The sequence below is a fragment of the Dama dama genome, chromosome 23 (assembly GCF_033118175.1).
Source record: "Dama dama isolate Ldn47 chromosome 23, ASM3311817v1, whole genome shotgun sequence".
NCBI classification, from domain to species: Eukaryota; Metazoa; Chordata; class Mammalia; order Artiodactyla; family Cervidae; genus Dama; species Dama dama.
Window position 1 is genome coordinate 37,204,681 of NC_083703.1, and position 16,187 is coordinate 37,220,867.

At 39.0% G+C, this 16,187-nt stretch overlaps 1 protein-coding gene across 1 annotated transcript in view; it reads left to right on the forward strand.

Annotated features, from left to right (window-relative positions):
- Nucleotides 1-16,187, forward strand: part of ODAD2 (outer dynein arm docking complex subunit 2) — a 146,545-nt gene that overhangs the window by 39,991 nt on the left and 90,367 nt on the right. Inside the window, exon 9 of the mRNA XM_061125741.1 lies at nt 1,102-1,249. Coding sequence (XP_060981724.1) covers nt 1,102-1,249 — 148 coding nt within the window. The remainder of the gene's footprint in view (nt 1-1,101; nt 1,250-16,187) is intronic.

The window sequence follows — 16,187 nt, forward strand, 5'->3', positions numbered from 1 at the left end:
TTTTGTTTTTGTTTTGTTTTGTTTTGAGATTCCGCATATAAGTGGAGTGATACACTATTTGTTTTTCTCTGACTAATTTCACTTAGTATAACGTCTTCCAGGTCTACTAATCTGATCTGTCAGATTTTCCCTTGTAACCAATTCAGGTTTCCTGACATCTTTTGGACAAGAGAATACGTAAAACTGACACTCAGTTCATGTGGCTTGTTCAGTTGGACCAGGCACTTGGTTCAGGATTTCACCGCACTGTGTTTCAAAGAGCACAGTTGTACCTTTCTGACTTTTGAAAGTACAAGAATTGGAGCTCTCTGTGCCAAAAAGTCTTTGAGAAATTCAGAAAATGGTAGAACCTTTCGAATTAATGAAACTGGAAAACTACCTGTCCTCCTACTATGCTTCCAAATGGGGGGAAAAGAAAGATGTTTATGGAGAGCACACTTGGGGGGATAGAGAGAGAAAGAAAGAAAATAAGAGTGAATTAAATATATTCCATGTGTCCATGACCTTGATATTGAGTTAAAAGCCTCAGAGCAGAGTGGAATAAAGTGAACTCTCTTTGGTAAGGGAATAAATGCCTTTCCCTTTGGGGCACTGGCAGTGTTGCCCAGCTGAACTTCCTGCAATAATAGAAATGGTTTATTTCTGAGCTGTCCTGTGTGGTAGCCACTAGACATACATGACTACATGTATGCTCCATACATGTTGGAGCAATTGCAATGTGGCCAGTGGAATTGGAAAACTGAATTTTCAATTGTATTCAATTTCAAGTAAGGAAATAGAAGAAACAAATATAAATAGGCACACATTATTTAAATTATTTAATCACTATGACAAGTAGGAGTCTTAGGTCATTTACCTAATACCTTTTTCATTTTTTACTACTTTTTTTTATTATTATTGCACCATAGCAATAATATTGAAATGCACTTGCTATAAAGGCATGTGTTTATTCATCCGCTCATATAGACATTAACAAAGATCATCCACATTTCAGATGGTGTTGGTATCTTATCCATAGCTTACATATCAATGTATGTTCCTGAAATAGTAACATAAACATACTGTAGCATAAACATACTTATTATATGTTGTTGTTCCTAGCAAGAGTGTTGAAAAGATTGAGGAAATTATTAGTGACAGCTCCTCAGAAAGTGAGGAAGATGAAGAACAACCTGATCATCGTCAGGAAGCAAATGCAGATTTGCCATCAGAATATTGGCAAATTCAGAAGCTGGTGAAATATTTGAAGGTGAGAGAGAAACCTTTTATACTGTATTTGCAATGTTTATTTTAAAATTTTTCCCAAAAATATATATTCTACTTTCAAGTTTACTATATATTTCTTTCAAGTAAGGATAGTAACTATCCCTATTATTATTTAAGTGTGCACATAGGAAGGTCTTATTACTCTGAGCATAGTGAGATTTGTCCTCATGGAGCAGTTGGGCTGCCTGGTACCGGCCCTCTCCCCTAGGTGGGGAGAAGGCAGTGGACCATGGCAGCCATCAGATATTATGACTTACACCATTGTGTGACCAGCAGTATGGCATGATGGAAAGAGCAAGGGGTTTTGAAATTGGATTTAGACTGAATTCTAAATTGTGTCACTAACTATCTGTGACTGTTGAAACGTTATGGTTTGTAGTCTTAATCTTCCCGACCCATGGAGTAAAATTAGTAATATCCACTCTAGGATTATTTTAAGGACTGAGAAAACACACTTGAAAGATGCGGTGTGGTGTCTGATACATTGTATGTAGTTAAAATATGTGTTGGTCTGTTTCCGCTACTCTCTTAAGTGAGATGCCATGTGTGAAAACATTTTGTAATAATAAATGAATGACCCATATAATATTGTATTTAAGTCCTCGAATGTGGGGTGGGGCAAGGAAAATGATTTGCTCAAACCCAGATCAATGTTAATTTCTGATGTTGGACAGTGAATCTTGGTAATAGCTAGGCCCTGTCTAAAGTTACCACCCAGAAGTCCTTATGAAAACAACACTCTGACTTACCTCAGCTTGTCCTCCTGCATTTGCTAGGCTTTGCATATTTAAAGAAACTTACATGACTCCTAAATTACTGAAGGGTACTTTTCCTGTACCTTTGAGGTCATCCCAAGCTGACAGCTCAAACAGCCTATATGCACATTTTCATGAATTCAGAAAAGCTCCCCCTGCCGCCAGGTGAGCAGTCTGGTAGGTATAAGTAAGCTAAAGAAGTTTTTCCTAAAAGAAAAATATGTCCACTTCCTCTGTTGGCATCATCTCAGCTGCAGTTCTAAGTTCTTCTCAGAAAATTTTTATGTTTTCCTGAATCCTGAGAAAAATTAGTCAAGAAATTGGGAAAATGGGAAATCAAAATTAAAGTTGACAGTTAAAGTTTGATAATCTTCCTGAAGACATGACGGGTTCAAAGGAATCTACTGACATCGTGAAGAGCAGGACAAGTTGATTATCTTAGTAATCATTCTACAGTGTTTGTGGTTGTCAAAGCAACACACTGTGCACATTAGATATACCAAGGATTCCCAATGTATCAGGGTCCCCTGTGTCAGGCCGTGGACTGTTAGCAACTGGGCACACAGCGGGAGGTAAGTAGCAGGTTAGTGAGTGAAGCTTCATCTGTATTTACAGCAGTTTCTTATCGCTTGCATTACCACTTGAGCTACACCACCTGTCAGGTCAGTGGCAGAACTAGATTCTCATAGGAGCACGACCCCTACTGTGAACATTGCATGTGAGGAGTCCAGGTTACATGCTTCTTACGAGAATCATCTCAAAAGCATCGCCTTCCTGGTCCATGGAAAAATTATTTTCCATGAAACTGGACCCTGGTGCTAAAAAGGTTGGGGACTGCTGAAATATACAATTCAATTTGCCAGTTAACCCTCAATAAAGTTTAGGAAAAGAAAATTCTGGCAGCAGAATCAAAGGTGAAGGTAGACATTTCCAGGCATTAGGACAGGAGCCAGTGAGAGAAAAGTGGTCCCAGCCCAGGTGGCCAGCCTCACTCATTGCCGTGCTCTGAATGTGTATGTGCAGGATGGCGAGTCTTTCTTGCAGAAATAAATGGTACATTTATATGCATCGTATCCTTTACACAAATCCTGTGAGTGGTGTTCTAAGAAGTAACAAATTTGTGAAGCAAAATAAGTCATTAAATGTGAAATTTTGACCTGTGATTCTTGTAACCTTGCCGAACTTGTTGGAAATCTGAACGGTAAGCCATTTGGATGTACTTGGGCACTTTTTCAGTGTTTACATATTCACTGTATTGTATATATTATGTATTACAATTTGTTCTTTGCAAGTAATTTAACAGAGGAAATGCAAAGTGAGGAAGATGTGAATGTGGGTTGTGCAAGTCCATCATGATATCAGAAACTGATCTAAAATCTGAATTAGCAAACGATCTGATTAGCTACTGATAATTAGCAAACCATTTAACCTCAATGCTTAAATCAGAATCAGGGCAAGCAGATAACATATTTTCATCACTGAAAAAGAAAATGAGGGTATATGAAGCAAACCCTAATGCCCACCTTGGCTCTGCTTTTGGAAGTTTCTTAACAATTTGACTGATGTCAATGCAAAATGAAAGAAAAAATTTTTTAACATCTGGCATATTTGTACTGAAATAAAAATCAAGACTATTGGATAGGACAATTGATGCTTTGCTCTGTGTATTTTAAAATTATATTTTAAGAATATCTTATAAATGATAAATATTTTACTTTTTTCTTTCAACTTTTAAAATGGCTTTTATTTAGCATTTATTTTGTGTGATATTCCCTCTTCTAGTGTTTACTGTTATCAAATATCAGGTGGAGATCACTTTTACATGTCAATGTAATATGTATAGTTTTCTTTTTTTTCCTTAAAAAAAACCTCCGAAATTTTTAGCATTTCTATCACGAAAAAGACTTGTGGTTTATCACAGAAATAATTTACCATTATAGTCATCCTTACTATTTAGTTACATGTAAATAAAGTTTAGCAACACATATGAAATAACATGATTTCAGGAATTCCTGGGCACTGCTGGGAATTCCAATTTCTTATTCTGAAATCTGGAAGAGTCACATTTGCTGGGAATTTGGAAGCAGTCTTGTGGAGCACACACAGGCTGACGTTTCAGTCCCACAGTTCTGCCCCCACCTTGGCAGGAGTCTTTCTTCACAAACCATCCAGTCAGCACAGTGGCCAGTCCTGCAGGTGGGGCAGCCATGTCCAGACTCTGGAGACCTTCCTGACCTTTCCTGAGTCACAGGGCCACCCATAGCCTCTACGCACAAGGAGTGTGTTATCTGAGGACACAGTGGCCACAGTGATCTCTGCTACCAACACTTGAGTCAGACAGGCAATGGGGCTTGGACACAGCCTCTGGAAGAAGATTTGGAAGAACCCTGGTGTTTATGCATAGAATTTGGATCTGTTAACTTTTTTTCATTAATAAAAGTAGATAAAGAATTGAACAGCAGAAGCATCAGCCGGACCAGGAGGCAGAATAATGGAGCAGTTAGAGACATGACCTTCAATGTTAACAAGTCTTCAGCTGTGTTGGGCTTCCACCGCCTACTATCTCAGCAGCCCTGGGGGTGCTGGACGTCTTCTGTAAGCTTTGGTCTCCTAGTTGTTCAAGATGGCAAGATAAAAGATCTCACCTTTTAGGATTATTAGTACTATTAGGTGAGCTCTAACACATCTAAGTGCTTTAGCACGAAGGGCTCAGCCCCTGTTGGCAATGATAATTCTTTCTATTGCACATTATTATTATAAACAACATAAGGTGGGGAGTCTAATGACCTGCGCAAATGGTCTTTGGCTTTTGCTTTAAGATTCTGGTAACCAATAAAAGGAAGAAATACAGTAAGTTCATACAGTGAGGGACTCTTTCCATCATAAGGTAAAAACAACCCCCTTGCCAATGAGTGTAACTGATCCTGGTGCTAAGAAAAGAAAGAATTTCCTCCCCGAGGACATAAGGGGGCAAACCGTGGGTTGGTGGCACCCGGCATCCTCCACAGTATCCTCCCCATTAACACTGCTGAGAGTGTTTCATTATTGAGTCACTAGCCTGCATTTTTCAACTATTTGGGATAAATGCATATAGTGGTGGATTAAAAAGAGATGCACTGTTGTGCTCCCAGACAGCTCAGGAAAGTGTGTATTGATGAAGTGCTACTCAAACTCACACAAGTTACCCCTCAGTAACTTGTGTGCAAATGTGATCCTTTTGGCCAGACAGTAAATGGCTTGGAATTATTATAGTTCCCCACAGGTAAATATTCTTAACATAGCCAATAAAAGAAAAAGTATATCTACAAAAGCTTTCAGGATTTTCAACACAGATAAATGTTTTTCTGTGGAGACACAAAAGGATATGAAAAATCTGTGAAATGCAAATTTGAATCTCTCTACATAATCTCAAAATAAATAAACCTGATACTGTAATTTACAAACTTATGTAAATTTAAACTTCATCCAGCAGAGAAATGTTCATGTTGACCTGACTCTTCACTTACCGTTTTCCAAGTACAGCAATGTCTCTGATTGTTGAAAAAGTTTTGATGAGTTCATTAATACCCAAACAAGTCAATGAGTGATACAGCTTAGTATTTATCCAGAGCTATGAGCTCAGATCTTGGCACATGATAAAGGGACTAAGTCTTTAATAATTTGGCTTTGATACACGTCCATTTCAACTTGCACATTTTACATCTGTGTATATTCTTTTAAACTGGAGTTTTAGAACACGATTTAATTTTTAAACTAATGCATACATTGCATTTTTATTCACCAGCCTTCCAATGTCTTTTCCTCCACATCACTGATGACTCTGGGCTTCAGTTCTAAATTAAGGAATAAGTTCCTTATTCAGCTACCTTCTATACTTATCTTCTCACAGCTTGTCTGTCTCATCAGCTACAGCTGATTAATCTTGTTTCTGAATCTTGCAGGATGTCTCCAAGGCTTGCCTCTCCATCTTTTGCTCAGGAGGGACAGTGACAAAATGAGGTTCCCAAGGGGCCAGACCATCCTTCACTCTCAGCTCCTTGAGAATAGTGCTGTTACCTCTGCTGTTGGTGTCCTTCTCCACCTTCTCTTGCTCCCCCTTCTCCCTTTCCTGCTCCCCTTCTCCTTGAAGACATATTGTTTCCTTGCTGCATTTGTATGAATATCATCTTTTCCCCGTTCATGGTTGGTTCAAAGTCTTGCAACAAAGGTATTTTGCTATATATGAGTATCAGTGACTGGGGGAGACAGTTGTTAAGGTCTATACCCCACACTAATGCTCTAAAAGTACAGCAAATTTTACTCTTTTCTAAATCAGAAATGTATTGAACACCTTTGTGAGATAGGAGGAGAGTTGGGGGATTTGTTGTTGTGGCTTGGAAATGTGGATTTCATCACAAGTATTCTAATATTATTATAAGTAGGTACTCTTTGGGCTTCCCAGGTGGTGCCAGTGGTGAAGAACCCGCCTGCCAATGCAAGAGACGTAAGAGATAGGGGTTTGATCCCTGGGTTGGGCAGTTCCCCTGGAGGAGGGCACAGCAACCCACTCCAGGATTCTTGACTGGAGAATCCCATGGATGGGGGAGCCTGGCGGACTACAGTCCATAGGGTCTCAAAGAATCGGACATGACTGAAGTGACTTAGCACCCATGCATGCAGGTACTCTTTAGTAACATGATATAAAATGCTGAAAGATCATAATTATAAGTAGATCTACATTTCATACGCCTTAGTGCAGCAGTCCCCAGCCTTTTCTGGCATCAGGGAAAGGTTTCGTGGAAGACAATTTTTCTATGAACCAGGAATGGGAGGATGGTTTTGGGATGATTCAAGTGCATTGCATTTATTGTGTACTTTATTTCTATTATTATTATATCAGCTCCACCTCAGATCATCAGGCATTAGATTTCAGAGGTTGGGGACCTCTGCCTTGGTGTAAGTATCCTTAAAACTAAAGAATGAATTTCTGGATCCAGAGTTGAAAGCCTGTTGGAATCCATTTCTTTGTGGGTTGAAGCTGGTTTGGATATGGAATTTAAAACTATAGGATAGGGAAATTCAAGAGAACATAGAGGAGACTAGAAGATGTTTGGTGAACTTTTAGATAGCTGGAAGGGATCTCAGAGGCTAGGTCTAGAATCCTGCTTTATGTACCCTGTGGGCATTTTGGAGGGATGTCATTTGAGAATAAGACCTCTGCCCCGTAGCGCCAGGCTCATCTGGGATGACATCAGCAAGCAGATTTGGAGCCCTACTGGGAAGGGCTTTGTTCCTCTGGGCTTATTCTTGAGGACTTGCTGCTCAAGAGGAATCCAGGGTGTGTTCCCCAGGGCCACTTCCCCAGGTGTAACTCCTCCCTGCAGAATGACTGTTTCTGCACCTGAGATTTTGATCCCTGGGGACGCGCGCAGATAAAAGCGTTGCTTTAAAAAGCTGAATTCAGCAGCAGGTGGTTTGCAAAATGAATCCCAATGGAAAGACCGGAAGCCAGTGACCTGTGGCCCTGATGGAGAGTGTTGGGGCCTTGGAATGGGGTAGTGTTCTTGGAAGCAGCCAGGAAAGGGCCAAGAGAGAAGGCAGGCCAGTTTGTCAGGAGGGTCTGGGTTGGTGCAGATTAAGTTTGGAGAGAGTGAAATATCCAAACAGAAAGATCCATACGGTAGTTGGAAATAAAGGATTGACGCTCCAATTTTCGTTAGAAATGGGGTTACCTTTTTGATAGAGGAATGAAAGGCTTAGGAAAATGTGAGCAGATGGGCCTGTTTGTGTCTTTTTATTCATGACTCAATGTGACCTCTTAACAAGCTAATCAGAAACTATAGTGCTTGAATTAGTACATACAACCAACACAGTGTTTATGAATCAAAATATTTATATTAAATGGCAGCCTTTAAATATTAGTTTGCCACCTTATAAGCAGATTGCTTTTTTGGTCTGTTTTTTTTTTTTTTTTTAATCTTAAAGAAAGTAACATCTGGGGACTTCCCTAGCTGTCCAATGGTTAAGACTTCGCCTTCCAATGCAGGAAGTGTGTGTTTGATCCCTTGTCAGGGAGTTAGGATCCTGCATTGCCTTGTGGCCGAAAAACCAAAACATAAACAATATTGTAACAAATTCAATAAGGACTTTAAAAATGGTCCACATTAAAAAAAAATCTTTCAAAAAGGGGTAACATTTTATTTGGTAATTTTTTGCAACCTGTTAGTGGATTTAAAAGATTAATTAAAGGAAGACAAAAAATTAAAGTTTGAAGCAATAAGAGAAAAAATAAAGTCATTTTCCCTTCAATTGATAACTCCTGCATGTTAACACTGTGAAGAGCTAGGTATATGAAGGCCGGGGAAAGAAGGGCTTTTTAAATTCAGAAGTGTGTTATCAGCCTAGAGTATGATGGTGGGGCAAACTTTGTTCCCAAGTTCTAGAAGGGTGACCATGGCATCTGATCACAGGTCACTCAGCAGAGAGTGGCTGGCATGGACCGCTGAGTGACAGCTTATGATCATGGCGAGGCATCACATATTAATCCTCTCCTGCCATCCATGATGTGTTGGTGAGAGCTAGTGACTAATTTATTTATTCTATGTGATTAAACTTGTGTTGGTTTCACCTTTCACGTGAGCCAAGGATCTTGCTGGTTCTTCTTCTGTTATGTATCCACAAGCTCTGAATCCTCAGGCCATGAGATGTGAAGATCCATGGTGGTTCCCCCAGCTCAGCAGTGACAAGGACTCTACTTCAGGGCAACATCTATTAATAGAGGACGTCCCATCAGAAATCCTAGGAGGCTTCTGAAGAGACTTTCCAGGCTGCTCCCCTGGAATGTTTCGATTTCCTCTCTGGAGGAGTATTCTTGGCAAAGACATTTTCAGACTTGAAAACCTTTGTTAAAGACTGCATTTGTGGGGCTCAGTTCCTGCATGATCTTCCAGGAATTGATTAAGACACACACATAGACATACACATACACACACGACCTTCATTGGTTAGAGAGTTCTCCCAAGTGGAAGCTGGGAGTTATATGGTTTTTCATCAGAGGAATTTTGATGTAGTTTGTGTCAATTACAGTTAATTAAATTCCTTTCCCATTACTTGGTTTTGGGGATGGAGTGGCAGGTAGTGTGATCCCTGTTTCATTGGTGGAAAAGTTGAGAAATGCTTCACTCCAGGCCACACAGAAGGTGGCTGTGGTCCGGGAAGGCGTCCAGAGTCTATGGTTATTGCTCGTTGCCTGGTTGCTCTGTCCCTCGGTCCAGAAGCTCAGAGCCCAGGGGACCCAAAGGCCTCAGTGTTGAACACTCCTATTTTCTCTCCTGTTTGGCTGTTTTTCACTCTGAGTAAGTGACTAGTTATGCGTGGACTACTACTGCACAAAGGAATTCTGTGTTCATTTTTGGGAGGCAGTATCAGAGTGCACTAGGTTTTTACTTAAAGAGATGGAGAAGAATGTGACAGTGCAGTGTTATTATTATTAAAAAGAATCTTCCAAAAATGGAAAACAGAGGTCACTGCCTATGCATCCAGATAAACTCCAGTAGTTGAGAAGGAAAATTAGTACCACTTTCCTGAGAAACATGCTTTAAGTTAACACACATGTTTTGACACTGTTATGAGTTGATTTTTAAAATAGTCTCCAAGATGAAAAGAGTGGGAGGACTTTTTTAAAAAAGTTACCTGATCGTCATCTGAAGATGTTTCTATTCCATTTTCTAATGAAATTCCTACTCAGCAGAGCCTGCATTTACATTTTCTTAAATAGTGTGACCTGGAAGTGTTAGCTGCTCAGTTGTATACAACTCTTTGCAACCATATGCATTGCAGCCTGTCAGACTGTCCATGGGGTTCTCCAGGCGAGAATACTGGAGTGGGTAGCCATTCCCTTCACCAGGAGACCTTCCCAACTTGGGATTGAACCTTGGTCTCTTGCATTGCAGGCAGATTCTTTACTGAGTCACCAGAGAAGCCCCTAAATAGTGTAGTGTAAGAATTTTACTTATTCAGGTTGAGATGTGTGTGACTTGTATAATGCCCACTAGGAAAGGACTAGTCATCTTTTATTTTTATAAGAGATGGTGGAAGTGGCGAAGGGGCCTCACCTTCTGAGCTTTATAGATGCAACAGTAACGTATTTTCAGTTTTTGAGCTTTAAACTTGCTTTGCCCCAAGGCAATCATAAATTAAAAAGAGTGGAGAAAAGGCAACGATAACTATATGGGTATGGTAAATACACCATTGAATCATAACCATGTATATGGCCCCTAGCTCGCATTATACAATCACAGACACTTAACTACTGAAAAATGACAATATGAAAAATCTCTAGGGAGGTCTCTTAAGGTTTAACTCTATTCATTCTCTCAAAAACACGTACCACTAACTAGTCCAGCTAGAGCATAATTATAGCATACACACTGCCATCTAGCAATTCATATGATTTTTGATTAGAAAGAATATTGATATCTAAGGCAGTTTTGTGTAATGATCTGAAAATGTAACAGATCTGTTCAGGGAATTTGCTGACTGATGTGTTTGCAACAGCAATATTTTTTTATTCCTCAAAGCATGCCTCCAACCCAAAGCTATTTCAGAGGCTAAATAGAGAAAAGAAGTTTTTGTCTAGTTCCCGATTTATGTAACACAGTGGATTGCTTCACTTTTCTGGGTTAAAAACACATGTTACAGAAGTTTGAATGCTGAAGAATTTCTAAGTGTAGGGGTTGAGGAGTAAGAGGTACCAGATTTGGTATAAATGATGTTTCATTTCACATATGTCTAGAACTCCTCTGTCCCTTTTTCATCCACTAGCCTTTGAGTTTCCTGCTGGCAGGGGCTGTGGATCCTAATCCAGCTCTTGGTCTGGCTGGCCATGCCCTGCTGATACTTCCGTGACACACAGAGCCTAGCAGAGGCTTGTGTTCCTCTTCTGGTCCATCCTTTATCTCCTCTGTGTTTAGAATATTATAACACATTGACATATGCTCATTGTACCTATTCAAGCCATGCAAAAGAATAAAAGTGAATGCCCTCCAGATGTTTGTGTATATACATACATGTATGTAACTTTTATACATAAAATGAAGTCAGACTGTGATTCTACATTGTACCTTTTGTCTCAATATTTCATACTATGTCTTGGTGATCTTTCGTATCTACCTTACTCCTTTTAACTGCTCCATAGTATTTCATTATACATATATCAGTAATTTAACAATTCCCTTGTTGGTAACCTTTTAGGTTTTCTCCCCAAATCAGTTTTTGTTCTAACAGTGCAGCCGCAAATGTTTTTACATATGCTTTGGACGTTGTATGTATTTCCATAGGATGAATTGTTTGAAATAGAATTGCTTGCGTGTGAAATAGAATTGCTTGCGTGCTACGTGTATTAGTGTACAATGAGTGGGGAGGCATAAAGAAACTTTGGGAGTTGATGAATATATTAATTGCCTTGATTGTGGTACTGGTTTCACAGGTATATGAATGTGTCCATCTTCATTAATGTGTGCATCAAATATATGTAGTATTTTTGCATATCAATTATACCTCAGTAAAGATGTGTTTTTTAAAAAAGAATATATGCACAGTGAAGTTGGAAAAGTTCTGCATTTTTTATTTTATTTTAGAGGGAAATATAATGAAAAGTAATCAAGCACATAAAAAATTTTTGATAACTCCCTTCGGAAAGTAAACATCCATTTACACTCAATCAGTAATAACATCAAAGGTTTACAACCTCAGACACAATGAAATCAGCCCAGCTCTTAACAAAACAAAGACCTGATGCACAGGTACCATTCATGGAAGTTTGGATTGAATTGGTTTGGAATGGGGTCTGGGCATTGATAGTCTTTAAAATCTTCCCAGGGTATTAAAGTTACTCACTGAGGATTTACTGTTATAAATTTTAATCCGCAGTCTTTTTTTGTTTTATAGGGGAAAAAATGTATCTTATGTGAATTTGCATGTTCCTGATTGTTAGTGAGATTGATACAGTTTTCATATGTCAAATAGTCCTATTGTGTACCTTGCCTGTTTTCCTGTGTGGTTGTCTTTTGATTCTTGATGCAAATCAATCCTTTGTTATATGCAGATTTCTCTCAATTTGTCATATGTCAAAGTCTGAAGACAGGTTCATCCTCTCCTTCAGTGATCTGAGTTGCTTCTTTTATCAAATATTGTCATTTCACTTTAAGGGTTTGTGTCTAGGTTTTCCTACATTGATTTATTTGGATGTTCCCATGCTGTTTTAATTATTATAGCTTTGGTATATTTAAATATTTGGCCAGAGAGTTTTCTTAAAATATTTAAAACTACTTTTTGCATATTTTCCATTCCAGATCATCTTGACAATGAGTCCAGAACCAAGATTTTTTTAAAAAAGCTAAAAAATGATGCTAGGATTTTGGTTGGCTTACATTTATTTGTAAATTATTTTTGGATAAATTACAGTTTTAATAATGTTGAATTATCCTATTAGGAAATAATATGGTATGGTATGGTATAATATGGTATGACCATTCACTTATTTAATCTTTAATATACTTCAGTAAAACTTCATAGCTTTTCCTGCATATATTTGCAACACATTTCTTGTGAGATTCACTGATAGATATTTTTACTGCTATTATTTTGCCAATACTGGCATGGGAACTTTTTTCAAATTACATATTTTGATTTGTTACTCTCAGTGTATGGGGAGCTACTCATTTTTGAATATTGCCTTTGTATCCAGTCACTTTACTGAGCTACTTTTATTAATTATCATAATGATTCAGTTCACTCTTGTGAATCTTTCTAGAATGACTGTTAAATTTTTCCTCATTGAAGTAACATTCCAGTAAATTATCAATTTCTGTAAATGTTCCATGGTGATTTAAAAAGAATGTGTAGGGAATCCTTGCATTGTTCCTTAACCATTCCTGACCAAAAAAAATAAAATAAAATTCTTAGCAAGCCTGCAATCCAAGAATCTGAGCCTAATTTCTTTTTTCTTCTGGAACAGTATTTTCTCTTTTTCCTTGCAGTTTCCTTTTGAGTCTCATCTCTTGCAGCCCAGGTTTATGAGTGCCGAATCTCAGCATAAAATCAGTCTGCAAATAAACAAAAGGCAAAGCGATATGTTTTACTACCTCAACTTATGTGGTTCTGTGCTGCTCACTCGGGGCTCTGACTCTCGACCGTTTCTGCTCCTGAGAGAAGAAGAGTGTCTCTGAGCCAAGCCCCGCTCTGGGTGCCTGCCCCCCTGTCATCATTAATAAACAGTAGTTGGCAGGGGTCATGGCTCTCGCTTGGTGAGTGGCATGTTTGGAGGAAAAAATGCTGAGGACCTTGGACGCCAGTTGGATGGCTGTGATGGTTGCGTCACCACACCGGGTCTCACCCCCCGCCTTCTGATTGTGGATGGTGGGGACAGGAACAGAGGGATCTCTGCCCCCCTTGCCACCCCTGCCCACCACGCTGTCTCCCTCTCCCTGGGTCTCACAGGACGCCAGGAGGGATGACCCTGGGAGTGTGTCTGCCATCACAGTGCCATCTGCCAACTCTGGCATCCTTTCCTGAACTGGGTCACTCGAAGCCGTTACAGCACCTGATGAATCACCTGAGCCTGCTTTCTGTCCAGACCTCAGCCCAGGCATTCTTTCCTCAGGGGAACCTTCCCTGATGCCCCCTGGCCTGGTTAAAGCCTCCCTGGTGTGGGTTTCCCTGGCCCTATGCCCCATTCCCTTATGGCACTGCTCAGACTTAAAGTTTCCGTTCACTGGGATGGACTTTAGAAAATTAAAATCGGTCTTCTCTACTAAACTGTGAGCTCCATAAAAGCAGAGCCCAAGTCTGTTTTTGTTTCCCAGGATGTCTCCAGGGCCTGGCATCAGACTTGGCAAGTAGCTAAGTAAATAGTAAGCAAATTTGTTGAATGAAAGAATACAAGTGATTTCAGGCAGCTTTCTCTCTGTTTTACTCCTGAATACATTCTTCATCTCAGCTTAGACAATGTGTATTGCTTCTTTATCAGCAGTAAGGGGGAGGATATTACTCTATACTGGATGGAGTAGTACTTATTTCAAAAATTTTATTTAAGTCCAGGAAAACATTTTTATTATTATTATTTTTTAAAAATCCTCTATTCATCTTTTAAGAAGAAATTTTGAGAAAAGCGAGAAGCAACATTCATCCTCTCTCGTCATGTTTGAAGCGTGATTGCAACCACAAATGAGGGCCTGCTGGTCATGGAAAGGAGCATGAACTGTAAAATATCTGAAGGCGGGCAGAGGTTGCAGATGTTTAAGAAGCAGGAGGGGAAGGAGGACAACTAGCAAAGGAATTGCATTAATTCAAGACACGGAAAAGCTTATTGGAAGCATTCTTCAAAACCCTTCAGAAGCTAGTAAAATAATACTTTACTATGTTTTTCTCCAGCTCTTAAAAAGCCTTACAAACGTAAATCCATGATAAAATGTGAAAATAAGTATTGGCAACTAATTACATTCTCGGGAAGATTTAATTTAAAAGGAGCATATTTGTATATTTGTACTACTCTTCAGTAAGATGTTTATGGCGTCTGGTCAAAGTAGAATGGACATTTGAAAATCCTTCGACATAGCTGGTATTTAAAGAATAGCAATTGGCTAACGTTTGTGGCTCTGTACATTGAATATTTTGGCTCCCATCTGCTGGTATTCATTCTGAAAGATTTATAATCCTTTGGGGAATGTGGTCAGTGACAAGAGTAGAAGTAAATCCTGAAATGTGGAAAAACTAACTTTCCCTCATAAAAAACTGTTCTAAAAAAAATCCCTCAAGCCTATGAATATGTTTCCAGATTTTCAGAAAAAGCTGATGATTTACAGAAAAAAAAATTTTTTTCTATAAAGATCTAACTACTTAATGATAAATGTATATTTTCCATCATTTGGTTTCAAAATTGGCCTGAAGATAGTTCAGCAAAATACAAGATCTTATGTTTTGGGCATCAGCTGCAATTACATGACTTTTAAAAGTTTATGTCATCCGTTATAGTGTAAATAATGAAGTAAAACTCAAAAGGTGGAAATACTCTACAAGAGAAAAATGAAAAGAACTTGAAAGAGGAAGCCAAGCTGGTGCTGAATGTCTAAGCAGAAAACTGCTACCAAAGAAACTAGCTGCAGGAATAGGGAGTCAGGAAGGTTCCTCATCATGTATGACTGGGAATAGCAGGACAGAAATTCTTCTTCAGGGAGTTGGACCTGGTGGGAAGGACTTTCCTGGCCTGACTGGGGCAGGACATGTTGTTGGACAACTACTTGCTTCCTGCTCTGACTCCTGCTTGCGCTGAGTCTGAAGCTGCTGCCTGAAGAATCCTTTTGATCTGAGGCTCTCAGCTTCCATTGTCCAACCTTTAATCTAAGAACCCAGCTCTGTTCCTGCAGGTGCCTGGGAAGAACTTTCTGCCTCCTTTTCACCATTTAAATTCAGAAAAAGAGCCTTGTTTCTCTTATCTTCTTTGCTTTTCTTTTTTCTATGTTATTTTCCTTAGTTAATTACAGTTAGTATTTTGATTCTCTCTTATGGTTTACAAAATATCTACCTTTTTCTAAGAGAGGCACCAGAGGAACTGGTGTGTGGGGTCCTGTGTCCCAAACAGGGGGTTCATGATACTGACAGTAATGATAGAGGACGCAGTGCTTTATGTTTTAAAACCAACTGTGGGAGAATTGGTGGCTTTAAAATTTCTCTTGTTATTGAGAAAAAGATGCTAAAACCTCTAAGAACAAAACTTATTATTTTAAATGTAAGTAATAAAATTAAGGCTCTTGTCATTCTAAACTTAATCTTGAATATAGAAGACAGCCTAGATTACCCAGAGGGAAAATTAGAAGGAAAAGCAGAAATGTCATTCAGAGCACTTTTAGAGACATGGAGGGAATATTCCGAAAGCAAGTAGAGTCTCTGAAACCTAAACATTTCCTTCTTCACTTTTTGATGCTCACCCTCTACAGATCCCACTTTAGTTATGAACATATTGTGTTGAATTTATAGGAGGATTGGCATGTGTGTATTTGCATGATATGAAGGTGGGAAGCTTGAGTATAGTTTCCGTTTTTTTGTGCTAAGTCTATCTACCTACACATATAATGTATAAAATATATATAATATATATAGCAATGTAAAGCCATGATTAGCAAATGATAG